This window comes from Panthera pardus, unplaced genomic scaffold, assembly GCF_024362965.1.
Source record: "Panthera pardus isolate Hobbes unplaced genomic scaffold, ASM2436296v1 HiC_scaffold_20, whole genome shotgun sequence".
NCBI lineage: Eukaryota > Metazoa > Chordata > Mammalia > Carnivora > Felidae > Panthera > Panthera pardus.
This window is the reverse complement of record NW_026526766.1, coordinates 84,269,998-84,283,817: the sequence shown is the minus strand read 5'-3', so window position 1 is coordinate 84,283,817 and position 13,820 is coordinate 84,269,998. Positions and strand designations below refer to the sequence as shown.

The following is a 13,820-nucleotide window of genomic DNA, read 5'->3' as shown; positions in this document are numbered from 1 at the left end:
AATAAATAAATACAATTTTTAAAAAAAGACATCAGAATTTCAAATTCTGAGCTCAACCTGCAATTCTACATTAAGGATATTTATATTTATAATATATCACCAGAAATTAATGTTAGACTAACATAAACTAAATTTTTCACTTACCAGTGCCTATTTATACATTATAGTATAGAATGAACTTAAAAAGCTGTAAGATATATTAACTTTATATGTCCAAAACCAAACTCCTGATCTGCCCTTCCACCAAAAAATCTGTTCCTCCTAAATCCTTCCCCATCACACTTAAAGGAAAACTGCACCTTTCTGCTGCTCAAGCCAAAAATGTTTGAGACCTCCTTGACTCTTTCTCTGACATCCTACATTTCATCTATCAGTAAACCCTCTTGGCTGTACCTTCACAATTATCTGGGATCCAGCCACTTTTCATCACCTTTACTACAAGCATCCTGATCCAAGCCACCGTCATCTTCTCCCTGGATTATTGCGATGACACCCTAACTGGTGACTGCTTGTCCTTGCCTCCTTCACTCTATTATCAATACAGCTGCCATGGTGATCCTGTTAAAACTTAAGTCAGATCATGTCACTCCCCAGCTTTCCACTTCACTCAGAGGAAAAGTCCTCCGTTACCATGGTGTCTAAGGCCCCCACACCATTTGGATCTCACAATCTCTCTGACTTGTCTCTGACGCCTCCTCCCACTTGTTCAGGCAATTTTCCCCTCAGGCCCTTTGCACCTACTGTTCCCTCTGCCTGGAATGTTCTTTGCCTATTAGCCACATGGGTTGTTCATTCTCTCCTTCAATCTTTACCAAAAGATACTCTCTCAGGAGGGGTTTTCTTTACCACCTTATTAAAAATTGCACACTTCACTCCCTGTTCTCTTTCCCTCCTTTATTTGTCTTATCCATACCACCTATCACTGTATTCTAATTTATCATCTCATTTACTTATGTTATCTGTTTGTATTCTCCCAGGAAAATGTAAGCTCAATGAAGGCAGGTTTGCTGTTGATGTGAAAGTAAACTTTTTAGTCAAGTGAAATATATATAAACCAACACAAGGTGTATATATACATCATAAGTAGAGAGCTTGATGCATTTTCAAAAAGTGAAGACACCCATGAAAACATTGTTTAGATACAGAAACATCTCCCTTCCCAATCACTGTTCTCCTAAGGGTAACCACTTTTATCCTGACTTTATTTTTTATTTTTTAGAAAGAGAGAGAGAGAGAGAGAGAGAGAGAGAGAGAGAGAGAGTACGAGCCAGGGAGAGGGGCAGTAGGAGAGAGTCCCAAGCAGGCTACATGCTCAGTACAAAGCCTGACATGGGATTCGATCCCATGACCCTGGGATCATGACCCGAGCTGAAATCAAGAGTCGGACGCTCAACCAACTGAGCCACCCAGATGCCCCTATCCTGAATTAACACTAAGATCAAGTTTGTTTTTGAACTTTTTTTAAAAGTAGCCTCCATGCCCAACGTGGGGCTTGAACTTATGACCCTGAGATCAAGAGTTACATGCTATACCAAATCAGCCAGTCACGTGCCTGTTTTTGAACGTTTTAATAAATGGAATCATATACCAAGTGCCTGACTTCTTTCACTTAGCATTATATAGGTATACATAGCTAAGTTCATACATTCTCACTGCTATAAAATATTCTAAATATACAAAAGTATGCCACATTTATTTACCCATTTTCCTACTGATGGACATTTCCATTGTTTCTAGTTTGGCTAATGGGAATACTGTTGCTAAGAATATTCTTTTACATATCTTTGGTGAACATATGTACGTACTTCTGTCAGGTAGGGCAGGCGGTTTTGTCTGTTAAGTTCACAGACATCTCTTCCATTCCCAGTATAGTATCTGGTACATAATAGGTATTCCAATTGATTTCTTTGTTAGCAAATGAATGGAAATACTTTTAAATATTCTGTTATTTGGATAAAATAATTCACATAAAACTTCCTTCATCTATCTATCTATATATACATATATAGATAGATACATACATATAATATATATACATATCTATATATGTGTATATATATAGATACATACATACAATATATATACATATCTATATATGTATATATATGTACATATCTATATACGTATACATAGACATATCTATATATGTATACATATACATATATACATATATACATATGTATATAGATATGTACATACATATCTATATATGTATATATATGTACATATCTATATATGTATATATATTATATGTATGTATCTATCTATATATATATATGTTTATAAAGCATAAAAATTATAATCATTTAAAATTTTTATCTTTGAAGTATAGTTGGCATAAAACATTATATTAGTTTCAGGTATACAACACAATGATTCAACAATTCTATACATTACTCAACACTCACCACCCTACATTATTACAAAATTATTCACTCTCTTCTTTTTGCTGAACTTTTCACCTCTGTGACTTCTTATTTTATTACTGGAGGTATGTACACCTTTTAATCCTTTTCACCTATTTTTCCCATCCCCCATCTTCCTCTTTTCTGGCAACCACCAGTTTGTTCTCTGTGCTTAGAAGTTGTTTCCGGCACAAAAAACCATAAAATACCTAGGAATAAATCTAACCAAAGAGGTGAAAAATCTATTTGCTGAAAACTATAGAAAGCTTATGAAAGAAACTGAAGACACAAAAGAATGGAAAAAGATTCCCTGCTCCTGGATAGGAAGAACAAATATTGTTAAAATGTCAATGCTACCCAAAGCAATCCACATATTCAATGCAATCCCTATCAAAGTTACACCAGCATTCTTCACAGAGTTAGAACAAATAATCCTAAAATTTGTATGGAACCAGAAATGACCCCAAATAGCCAAAGTGATCTTGAAAAAGAAAATCAAAGGCAGGAGGCATTACAATCCCAGACTTCAAGCTATACTACAAAGCTGTAATCATCAAGACAGTATGGTACTGCCACAAGAACACACACTCAGATCAATGGAACAGAATAGAGAACCCAGAAATGGACCCACAAACGTATGGGCAACTAATCTTTGACAAAGCAGGAAAGAAGATCCGATGGAATAAAGACAGTCTCTTCAGCAAGTGGTGCTGGGAAAACTGGACAGCGACATGCAGAAGAATAAACCTGGACCACTTTCTTACACCATACACAAAAATAAACTCAAAATGGATGAAAGACCTCAATGTAAGACAGGAAGCCATCAAAATCCTTGAGGAGAAAGCAGGCAAAAACCTCTTTGATCTTGGCTGCAGCAACTTCTTGCTCACCATGTCTCCAGAGGCAAGGGAAACAAAAGCAAAAATGAACTCCTGGGACCTCATCAAAATAAAAAGCTTCTGCACAGCCAACGAAACAATCAGCAAAACTAAAAGGCAACCGACAGAATGGGAGAAGATATTTGCAAACGACATATCAGATAAAGGGTTAGTATCCAAAATCTATAAAGAACTTATCAAACTCAACACCCAAAAAACAAATAATTCAGTGAAGAAATGGGCAAAAGACATGAATAGACACTTCTCCAAAGAAGACATCCAGATGGCCAACTGACACATGAAAAAATGCTCAACATCACTTGTCATCAGGGAAATAGAAATCAAAACCACAATGAAATACCACCTTACACCTGTCAGAATGGCTAACATTAACAAGTCAGGCAACAACAGATGTTGGCGAGGGTGCGGAGAAAGAGGATCTCTTTTACATTGTTGGTGGGAATGCAAGCTGGTGCAGCCACTCTGGAAAACAGTATGGAGGTTCCTCAAAAAACTAAAAATAGAACTACCCTATGACCCAGCAATTGCACTACTAGGCATTTATCCACGGGATACAGGTGTGCTGTTTCTAAGGGACACATGCACCCCCATGTTTATAGCAGCACTATCGACAATAGCCAAAGGATGGAAAGAGCCCAATGTCCATCAATGGATGAATGGATAAAGAAGATGTGGTTTATATATACAATGGAGTATTACTTGGCAATCAAAAAGAATGAAATCTTGCCATTTGCAAACTATATGGATGGAACTGGAGGGTATTATGCTAAGTGACAATGGAGTATTACTTGGCAATCAAAAAGAATGAAATCTTGCCATTTGCAACTATATGGATGGAACTGGAGGGTATTATGCTAAGTGAAATTAGTCAGAGAAAGACAAAAATCATATGATTTCACTCATATGAGGACTTTAAGAGACAAAACAGTTGAACATAAGGGAAGGGAAACAAAAATAATATAAAAACAGGGAGGGGGACAAAACAGAAGAGACTCATAAATATGGAGAACAAACTGAGGGTTACTGAAGGGGTTGTGGGAGGGGGGATGGGCGAAATGGGTAAGGGGCATTAAGGAATCTACTCCTGAAATCATTGTTGCACTATATGCTAACTAATTTGGATGTAAATTTTAAAAAATAAAAAATTAAATTAAAACAAAAAAGAAATTGTTTTTTTTTTTTTACTTTTTCATTTGTTTTATTTTTTAGATTCCAAGATGTACACATTAAATGTGCATAGATTTTTTTTGTATGCTAATAATACTTCAACAAAAACATTAAAAAAATTTTAAAGCATAAAAATTAATTCCTGTAAATCTTCCACTCAACTTAAATAAACATACAACAATACCACTAAAACTCTGAATATTCTTTTCTAATCCTATTCCACTTAACTGAGGTTTTTTTTATCATTCCCTTTACTTTCTGCATATTTAATCATATATGTATGTACTCTAAACAATATGCTGTTTGCTTGGTTTTGAACTTTATATATATATACTCTGCAATGTGCCTTTTTCACTCACTATTATGTTTCTAAGATGCACTCACATTGGATATATGTCATTGTACATTATTCTTTTTCACTGCTATATAGTAATCTGTTGTGGGATTATACCACAATAGATTTATCCATTTCCCCACTCAATGGACACTTGTCTTATTTCAAGTTTTTTGCCATTTCAAACAATGTTATTACAAATGCTCTTACATATTCGCAACTACGAGGATGGAACTAGAGGGTATTATGCTAAGTGAAATTAGTCAGAGAAAGACAAGTATCATATGACTTCATTCATATGAGGGCTTTAAGATACAAAGCAGATGAACATAAGAGAAGGGAAGCAAAAATAATATAAAAACATGGAGGGGGACAAAAACATAAGAGACTCTTAAATATGGAGAACAAACTGAGGGTTACTGGAGGGGTTGTGGGAGGGAAGATGGGCTAAATGGGTAAGAGGCATTAAGGAATCTACTCCTGAAATCACTGTTGCACTATATGCTAACTAACTTGGATGCAAATTAAAAAAATAAATTAAAAAAAAAAAAGGAAAGGGTAAAAAAAAAACAAACCCAAAAAACAAATGCTCTTACATATGCTTCCTGATATACATACACAAGAAGTTTTCTAGAACAATTTCACTAAGAGGTGAAATTAAGTATTGATTGAATGGTATATGTATATTTAAATTTATAAGATAATGCCATAAGGTTTTCAAGGTGGCTATACCAATTTACATTCCTACTAAGAATATTTAAGAGTATCTGCTATTATATATTTTTGTCAACAATGTCCAGACTTGGTATGGTCAAATTTAGGATTTTTTGCCCCAATCCAGGAAATGTAAAATGTTATTTCACTGAAGGTTTTAAATCACATTTTCCTGATTACAAAAAAGGATCTTCTCATATAATGGACTATTTATATTCTTTCTGCGAAGTCCTTGTTTTTGTCTATTTTTCAAATATGTTCTTTGTCTTTTTCTTATTAATTTATAGGAATTCCTTATGTATTTTAGATTTTAATCTGACTTATACACTTACAAATATCTTCTTGTAGTCTGTGGGCTGTCTTCACATTTTATTTATTTATTTTCTTTCGTTATTTTTTAAATGTTTATTTATTTTTGAGAGAGAGAGACAGAGTTTGAGCAGAGGAGAGGCAGAGAGGGAGACACAAATCTGAAGCAGGCTCCAGGCTCTGAGCTGTCAGCACAGAGTCCAAAGCGAGGCTCAAACTCACGAACTGTGAGATTATGACCTGAGCCAAAGTCGGACACTTAACTAACTGAGCCACCCAGGTGCCCCTGTCTTCACATTTTAAAAAACATTTTATTTGAAATAATTTCAAGCCTGCAAAAAAGGCCACAAAAACAAAAATAGTATAAAGAACATCTGTGTATGCCTTTTAGTCATATTCACCTGTTATTAAACATTTTGCCCCATTTGTTTTATCATTTGTGTTCACTCACGCATGTGCACTTTGTGTTTATACACGTTTATGTGTGTTTATATATGTGTGTGTATAAACACGTTTATACACGTGTTTATACACGTTTATGTGTGTTTATATATGTGTGTGTATAAACACACATACACATTTTTTCCTGAACTATTTGAAGGTAAATTATATATATCATGGCTCTTTCTCCCTATGTAAGTAAGTCAGTGTATTCCCTAAGACTAGAGATACTCGCTTATACAACAATAGAACAATTACATTTTGTAATTTACTGTAATAATTTTAACCCAATAACATTCTCTATGGCATTTCCTCCCCTTCAGTACAAGATCCAGTCTAGGGTCAGGAATTGCATTTACCTGTCATGTCTCTATCCTCTCTTAGTGTGAACCATTTCCATGGGCTTTCTTTGACATTTTTAAAGAATACTACTCCCACCCCCTTTTTTCCCTAACAGAACACTCTTCATTTTGTCTGTCTGATGTTTTCTAGTGATTAGATTCAGACTACATTCTTGGATGAAATACTATACACAATGTCCACTGTCTCTCTTTGGTGATGTTGATTCTAATCACCTGATCTGGGTTTTGTTCCATTTCTCCAGTCTATAATTGCTTTTTTTTTTTTTTTTTTTTTGAAACCCTTACAACTAATAAAGGGCCTATGGAGAGACACTTTAAGACCATTTTCTTCATCAAAATTTCCCCCCCAGATTTAATATCTATTGATGATTCCTGCCTGATCCAGTCTTTACTAAAATGGTTGTATCATGTTGATGTTTCACAGTCTTTGATAAACATTTTACCACAAAACTTACCAATCTTTTCCTTTGTTGCTTAAACATTTTATGTCCTTTATTTTTATTTTTTTTTAACGTTTATTTATTATCGAGAGACAGAGAGACACAGAGCGTGAGCAGGGGAGGGGTAGAGAGAGGGGGAAGCACAGAATCCGAAGCAGGCTCCAGGCTCTGAGCTGTCAGCACAGAGCCCGACGCGGGGCCCGAACTCACAAACTGCAAGATCATGACCTGAGCTAAAGTCGGTCGCTCAACCAACTGAGCCACCCAGGCGCCCCTTTTATGTCCTTTTTAAGAATTTTTTTACTATCCTCAAAGTCCTAAAGATATATCCTTACATTTTCTTCTGAAAGTTCCTTATTCTTTCTTTTTAAAATTTTTTTAACATTTTTATTTATTTTTGAGAGACACAGCATGAGCCAGGGAGGGGCAGAGAGAGAGGGAGACACAGAATCCGAAGCAGGCTCCAGGCTCTGAGCTGTCAGCACAGGGCCCGATGCAGGGCTTGAACCCACAAACTGTGAGATCATGACGTGAGCAGAAGTCGGATGCTCAACAGACTGAGCCACCCAGGTGCTCCTTATTTTTAATTATTCCTGATTCTTAATTATTATTTTAAGCAATATTTAAGTAATCCAGAATAAATCAGTTTCATATATTAAGCAGTATTTTAAGTAATCCAGAATAAATCAGTTTCATATACTCTATGAAAGTCAGGCAAAAATAGTGTTGTTATAGTTGCCTGTTTTCAGTGGGTTTCAATTTTTTTAAGTTAGTTTTGTATGTGAACAATTTCTGGATTCTAAATTTAATCATATTTTAGCATGGGGCGCCTGGGTGGCTCAGTCGGTTGAGCGTCGGACTTCAGCTCAGGTCATGATCTCAAGGTTTGTGAGTTCAAGCCCCACGTCGGGCTCTGTGCTGACAGCTCGGAGCCTGAAGCCTGCTTCGGATTCTGTGTCTCCCTCTCTTTGCCCCTCCCCTGCTTGCGCTCTGTCTCTCTCTCAAAAATAAATAAAGATTAAAAAAATTTCTTTTAAATTATATTTTAGTATGATGTGTATTTTAAACAATGTTTGGTCTCTATAGAAAGTGGTTAACCTCTCAGGTCTGGAATATTCTCTGCTTTTGTTTCTAAACAATTTAAACAGGGCACTCATAAGGCTAGTAACTGACATCTAATACTTAAAATGATAACATCATTGTTCCTACTTCAGAGATGTGTAGGTGGCGACTTGTTGAGGGGAAATTAACTTCTTTAGGTAGGAAAAAGGTAAATGGGGGGGGGGGATTGTCACAATTTAATGCTTACACTGATCCCTGAAATTCTGCATCTGAAAGGCCGAACTAGGAGAAAAACAGAAAAAGCAGCCAGTCTGCTTTGTAGACAGACCAATCTTAAGTCTCTGTTATTTCCATGTCTCAAGCAATTACTAAAAAATTTCCAAAACCTAGCTGTTCTTCTATCAGAAAACAAGTGAAATGAATATAGTAGAAATTAAAAAGTTAGTAATGTGCTCCTAGCCTATGTTAGAAGTAGAGCAAAACCTCCCCAGTTCGGAGTAGAGTCAGAAGGAAACTTTTCTCTCGCTTAATACACAGCGTGTATTAAGCGACTGTATTAAGCAGGTCCTACGCGACACAGAAAATGCTAGCATTACACTAATGAAAAGCCAGGATTGTATCGGCTTTCAAAAAATGTATATAATCTGTGTTACTGTCCAGTGCTAACTATGGTAGAGAGGGAAACAAGAAAAAAAGAAGCAGAAGCATGAAAACACCTTAACTGAAATTGGACCTACAGACATCTGCATTCTAGAGTCAGAAAGCTGCTGTGAGAGGCGGAAAACCAGACTTGGCATCATCCACTGGTGTTTAGCATGAGTCTGATCCTCTCACTAATGTTCAGGGAAAATGCACACACCAGAAAAACACCCGCTTAATTTCATCTTCTCTGTCTGACCCAGCATATTATACTGTTCCTTAATAGTTCAAGTGGCAGTGAGTACTACACAACCCAAACAGGAATGTTTTAGAGATGTCCTCATAAGTTGGTAACTCAAATCAATTATAGGCCATTTCAAACTCAGCAAGACGAATCAGGACAAACACTATTCCGTAAGAGAATGACAATAACTCTTAAATGATAGCTTAATTATGAATCTATGATTGTTCTAGAGGTTCTGTGAAAAGTAATGCCAAAACAGAAGCTGGAAATCATCTCAAGCCCAGACTTTAATCCCTTAAATAACAATGACTTAAAATACTGATATAAAACTTTCACTGGAATCTGAAGGGGATCTCTAATATCTTGGACTTCAGATGTACAGCAGGAATATTAACTTAGAAACTACCTTAAAATGCTTGTGTCCTAGAAACACCAAAATTTCTGCCAAGGGTCAGCTTTTCCTTAAGTTCCATTGCAACAGCTGGTTGGTAATTACTACATTTCCGTGCTATAAAGAAATGCTATTCTGATGTCCGTGTATAAACAACAGTATGAGTACTAAAATAAAATTATATTTTAGAGTTAATGCCAGTAAAACATACTTATTTGTTTAAGGAGGTACAGTTGTTTATTTATTTGTCTCCAGTCCTCAATCAAATACCAGTCTATCTGCCTCAAACTAAATGTATTTTTGTTAGATGATGACAGCTAATTTCAGGGCCACAATTTATTACAAATAAACATTAAAAACAAAACAAAGACGGGTATAAACCTAATTCTTCTGTTTAATGAATAACAAGGAAGCAAAGAAATCCTTGGGAACCAAATATCATAGCAGGGTCACCAAGAAAAGACTTAGCGAATTCCTCAAAGCTTTCACCAAAGAGTTATATTAAATTTCCTTTCGGCAACAAATAAATTGGTTTCTCACTGGTAGAAGCTTAGGTCAGTCACCTAAATCAGGGAAAGCAGGACTGTATGCCATTTACTGAAGAGTCACTTAAGTATAAACCGTGTCTCTCCCCATGGCATGTTTATGTCCTCTCTATAGAAGATTTACACTGGGGTGGTGGCTGATTATCTTGATTCCTCACCACTTAGATTAAAAAAACGAAAAAACAAAAAACCCAACACATCACCGAAGCTTTAAAAGCTTGCATAAAAACACGGAAATATCTCTATTTTCTTTTTATCTTCTTTCACACTGGAACACGTGCATCCGAAATTCGGTGATACCGGGAAGAAAGAATAGGGTTCCTAGATTCATAGGGAAGCGAGACAGACCCTTGGAGCCCTCTCACCTGTGACACTGTGATGCTGCATTTCTTGGCCAGCTCCTCTTTGGCTTCTTCACTGGGGTAGGGGTTACTGAGGTGTGAGTAAAAATATTCATTCAAGATTTCGGTGGCCTGTTTACTGAAGTTACGCCTTTTTCGTCTATGACAAGAAGCAAAAGAGAATTACAGTTATAATCGGTCTTAACCAAGGAGGGCTATATTGATTAGGATCATACAAAAAAATTAGATTTCTATGTTTTAAACATTCTCAGGGTCTGATTTATCACACCAATATTGCAATTACGCTCTTGGCATCCTCCAAAGCACCGTCCAACTCGTGTTAAGATGTAGGATCACTAAAAATACAAGAATGTGAAGCACAATTATCTCTATTCTTTAAATTATGCAACAAGGATCTAATGTGTTATAGGTCCTCAGGGAAGATCCAGTTGAAACAAAGCAGGTAAGGTCTACCAGAGAGCTTAAAGGAGATCGGAGGGTTCAGGGAGAGAGTAGAAAGTTAGGGGGAAGAAAGCCATTAAACATGTATCATGGAAATGATTACAAATTATGAATTATCACAAATTATGAAGGAAAAGTATAAGGGATAATGAAAGCGTCTAAGAGGGAAATCTAACATAGATTACAGAGTCCGGAGAGGTTTCCTTGAAGGAGTGACATTTAACCTGAGACCTGGAAAATGTGTAGGAGTTAGTCAAAGAGTAGATGGGAAGAGGAACGAGCAGAGAAAGTGGTCTTGAAACAGAAACAAACTTGGGAATTCCAAAGGGGTAGAGGAGACTGAAACACAGTAAAACTCAGGGAATGTGTGAGTTGAGTATGGAAGGATGGGCAGGTGCCAGGTTATATAGGCTTTGTGGACCCCCTAAGAATTTTTGCATTTTATTTTAAGTGCAACAGAAAGGTATTAAAGGCTTTAAGTTTTATGGTTTTTTTTTTTTTAAGTTTTTATTTTTATTTATTTTGAGAGCAAGTGGGGGAGGGGTAGAGAAAGAGAGGGAGAGAGAGAGAATCCCAAGCAGGCTCTGTGCTATTAACACTAAGTGGGGCTTGAGCCAACAGACTGTAAGATCATCACCTGAGCGGAAATCAAGAGTCAGACACTTAACCAACTAAGCCATCCAGGTGCCCTGGCTTTAAGTTTTATGTTTTAAAAACATTATTCTGATTGCAGAGAATAGTTGGAGGAGGGCATGAAAGGAAATGTAGCTATTTAACTGACTGAGCCACCTAGGCACCCAGAAAATGTAGATATTCAAGGGAACATGTGCAATGATCAAATTGAAGGATGATGGGAACTTGGCATAGGGTGAGAGTAATGGAAGTAAAAAAGATTCAAGATCTATCTGAAAGGTAAAAGCAGCAGGACTTGGTGACGGATTGGATGGGGGCAGTGGGTGGAGAAGACAGAGAAGGAAGGTAAAGAAAAAAAATACATTAAGGATTTCTAGATTTTTCTACTCAAGCAACTGCCTGGATTAAGGCATGATTTGCTCACAAGGGAAAGAGGAGGGGAGGAATTTTTTTTTTGCTGTTTTTACTGGGAAGGTGGTGACAGAAGATCAAATATTTATTAACAATTTATTCCAAATAGCAAAAATGTTATTTATATTTGGGTCTTGTTATTATGATTTTAAAGAATTCCAGCCTGAAAATTAGCATTTGTCAGACTTCATTTTAAGTTAGATCCTCCAGGGGCACCTAGGTGGCTCAGTTGGTTAAGCATCCGACTTCGGCTCGGATCATGATCTCACGATTCGTGGGTTTGAGCCCTGCGTTGGGCTCTGTGCTGACAGCTCAGAGCCTGGAGTCTGCTTAGATTCTGTGTCTCCCTCTCTCTCTGCCCTCCCCCACTCATGCTCTATCTCTCTCTGTCTCTTAAAAATGAATAAATGTTAAAAACAAAATTTTAATTAGATCCTACAGCGGAGTGCCTGGGTGGCTCAGTTGGTTACGTGTCTGACTTTGGCTCAGGTCATGATTTCATGGTTCGTGGGTTCGAGCCCTACATCGGGCTCCGTGCTGACAGCACAGAGCCTGGAGCCTGCTTCAGATTCTGTGTGTGTGTCTCTCTCTCCAAAGTAAATAGACATTAAAGAAATCTTTTTAAACAAATTAGATCCTCCAGTAACTAGAAAATACTTTCTCCAAATAATTTTCTTAACACTGTCTTCCAAATAATCATACTGATCTTCTCACTTGTGCTATCCTATACTCAGGAAAGAGTCAGTAGGCAGTTGTAAAATGTGTAGACCCTATGAGATTCTCTTAGTTAAAATGATGTCACTAACATGGCAGGTTAAGTATGTGATCTATGTCTCCACATTAAGGGAGAGTCAAGGGAGGAAGAAATCTAGGCCTGATCAAAACATCTCAGGTTATGAGTCCTGAAATTTCCTAATTTCAATATATTTTGGAAGCTTAAACCGTTGGTCGTTTCCTGAAGGATGAAGAAGAGATTCAAGATCTATTTAGCGATTAAAAGGATGTGATGATGAATTAAAAGGGGTAGGTGGTGAGGAAAGACAGAGAAGGAAGGGAAGGAAGGGAAGGGAGAGAAATGCTCCAAGAACAGCAGGTGGGACTTTTGCAACAGCCATGCATTCCTTTGACATGGGGGCACTTTGAAGAGGCGCCTTCTGCCAGTAGGTGTGGGGGTGAGTAGGGTGGAAAAGGTCTAGAATAGATCTTGAAACTGTCAAATCTATAGATGATTATCTGGCTCACAGATCATATTTGTTGAGACCATACAGTAATGACCTACTCATGAAAATCTAAGTTTCTGGCTTCTTATGAAAATTTGGAAGACCAGTCACATGGGCCCCACCTTCTCAGAAGCCAGCCACAGGCTTATTCTAAGTGATGGCTGTGCCCTCAGATAGGCACTCATCTGTTCTAATCCTCACTGTCCCTCATCCAGCCACTGCACTCGATTCCATTATAATAAGCATGTGAATCTGTGACTCCAAGTCTACAACATGGAGTCCAGAGGGCCCTTCCTTGTGAGATGGGATGCTGCTCAGTTCCTGAATGGTTGAATAAAGCCAATTAGATCACGATGATAACAATAATAATAATAATAACAATAATAAATAAAACATGGAGTCTAGCAGCAAGACCGAGGCTACACTGGAGGGGATGACACAAGGGCATTTCTTTGGGAAATGAAGGGAGGAATGAGCAGGAAGATACCTGGGAAGGTGAAGATCAGCTTAGCTCATTTGTCGACTGTGCCCGGGAATGATTTTACCAAACAATGAAAAACCTTGGAGAACAACTCTCTGGGCACAGCAGAATCCCTCACCCCAGGGACACTGGCCGTGTGCAAATTACTAGAGCACCTTCTACCAGAAGAGCCGAGGGCCGAGGCAAATTTATTCCTGAAAGGTTTGCACTGGTACACACTTCGGCTTGTCCAATTACCAGGGCAATGTGAGTGTGGCTCTACGGAAAGCCACAGTGAGCAAGGAAACCCTATGATCTGAAAGAGCATGTTTGCCTAGAGT

The 13,820-nt window shown here is 37.4% G+C and overlaps 1 protein-coding gene across 3 annotated transcripts in view; it reads right to left on the bottom strand.

Annotated features, from left to right (window-relative positions):
- The window catches only part of PBX3 (PBX homeobox 3), a 219,033-nt gene that overhangs the window by 26,242 nt on the left and 178,971 nt on the right, over positions 1-13,820 (bottom strand). For all 3 annotated transcript variants that reach the window (XM_019421138.2, XM_019421141.2, XM_019421140.2), the window contains exon 5: positions 10,318-10,453. In XM_019421138.2, the coding sequence (XP_019276683.1) occupies positions 10,318-10,453 (136 nt within the window). The remainder of the gene's footprint in view (positions 1-10,317; positions 10,454-13,820) is intronic.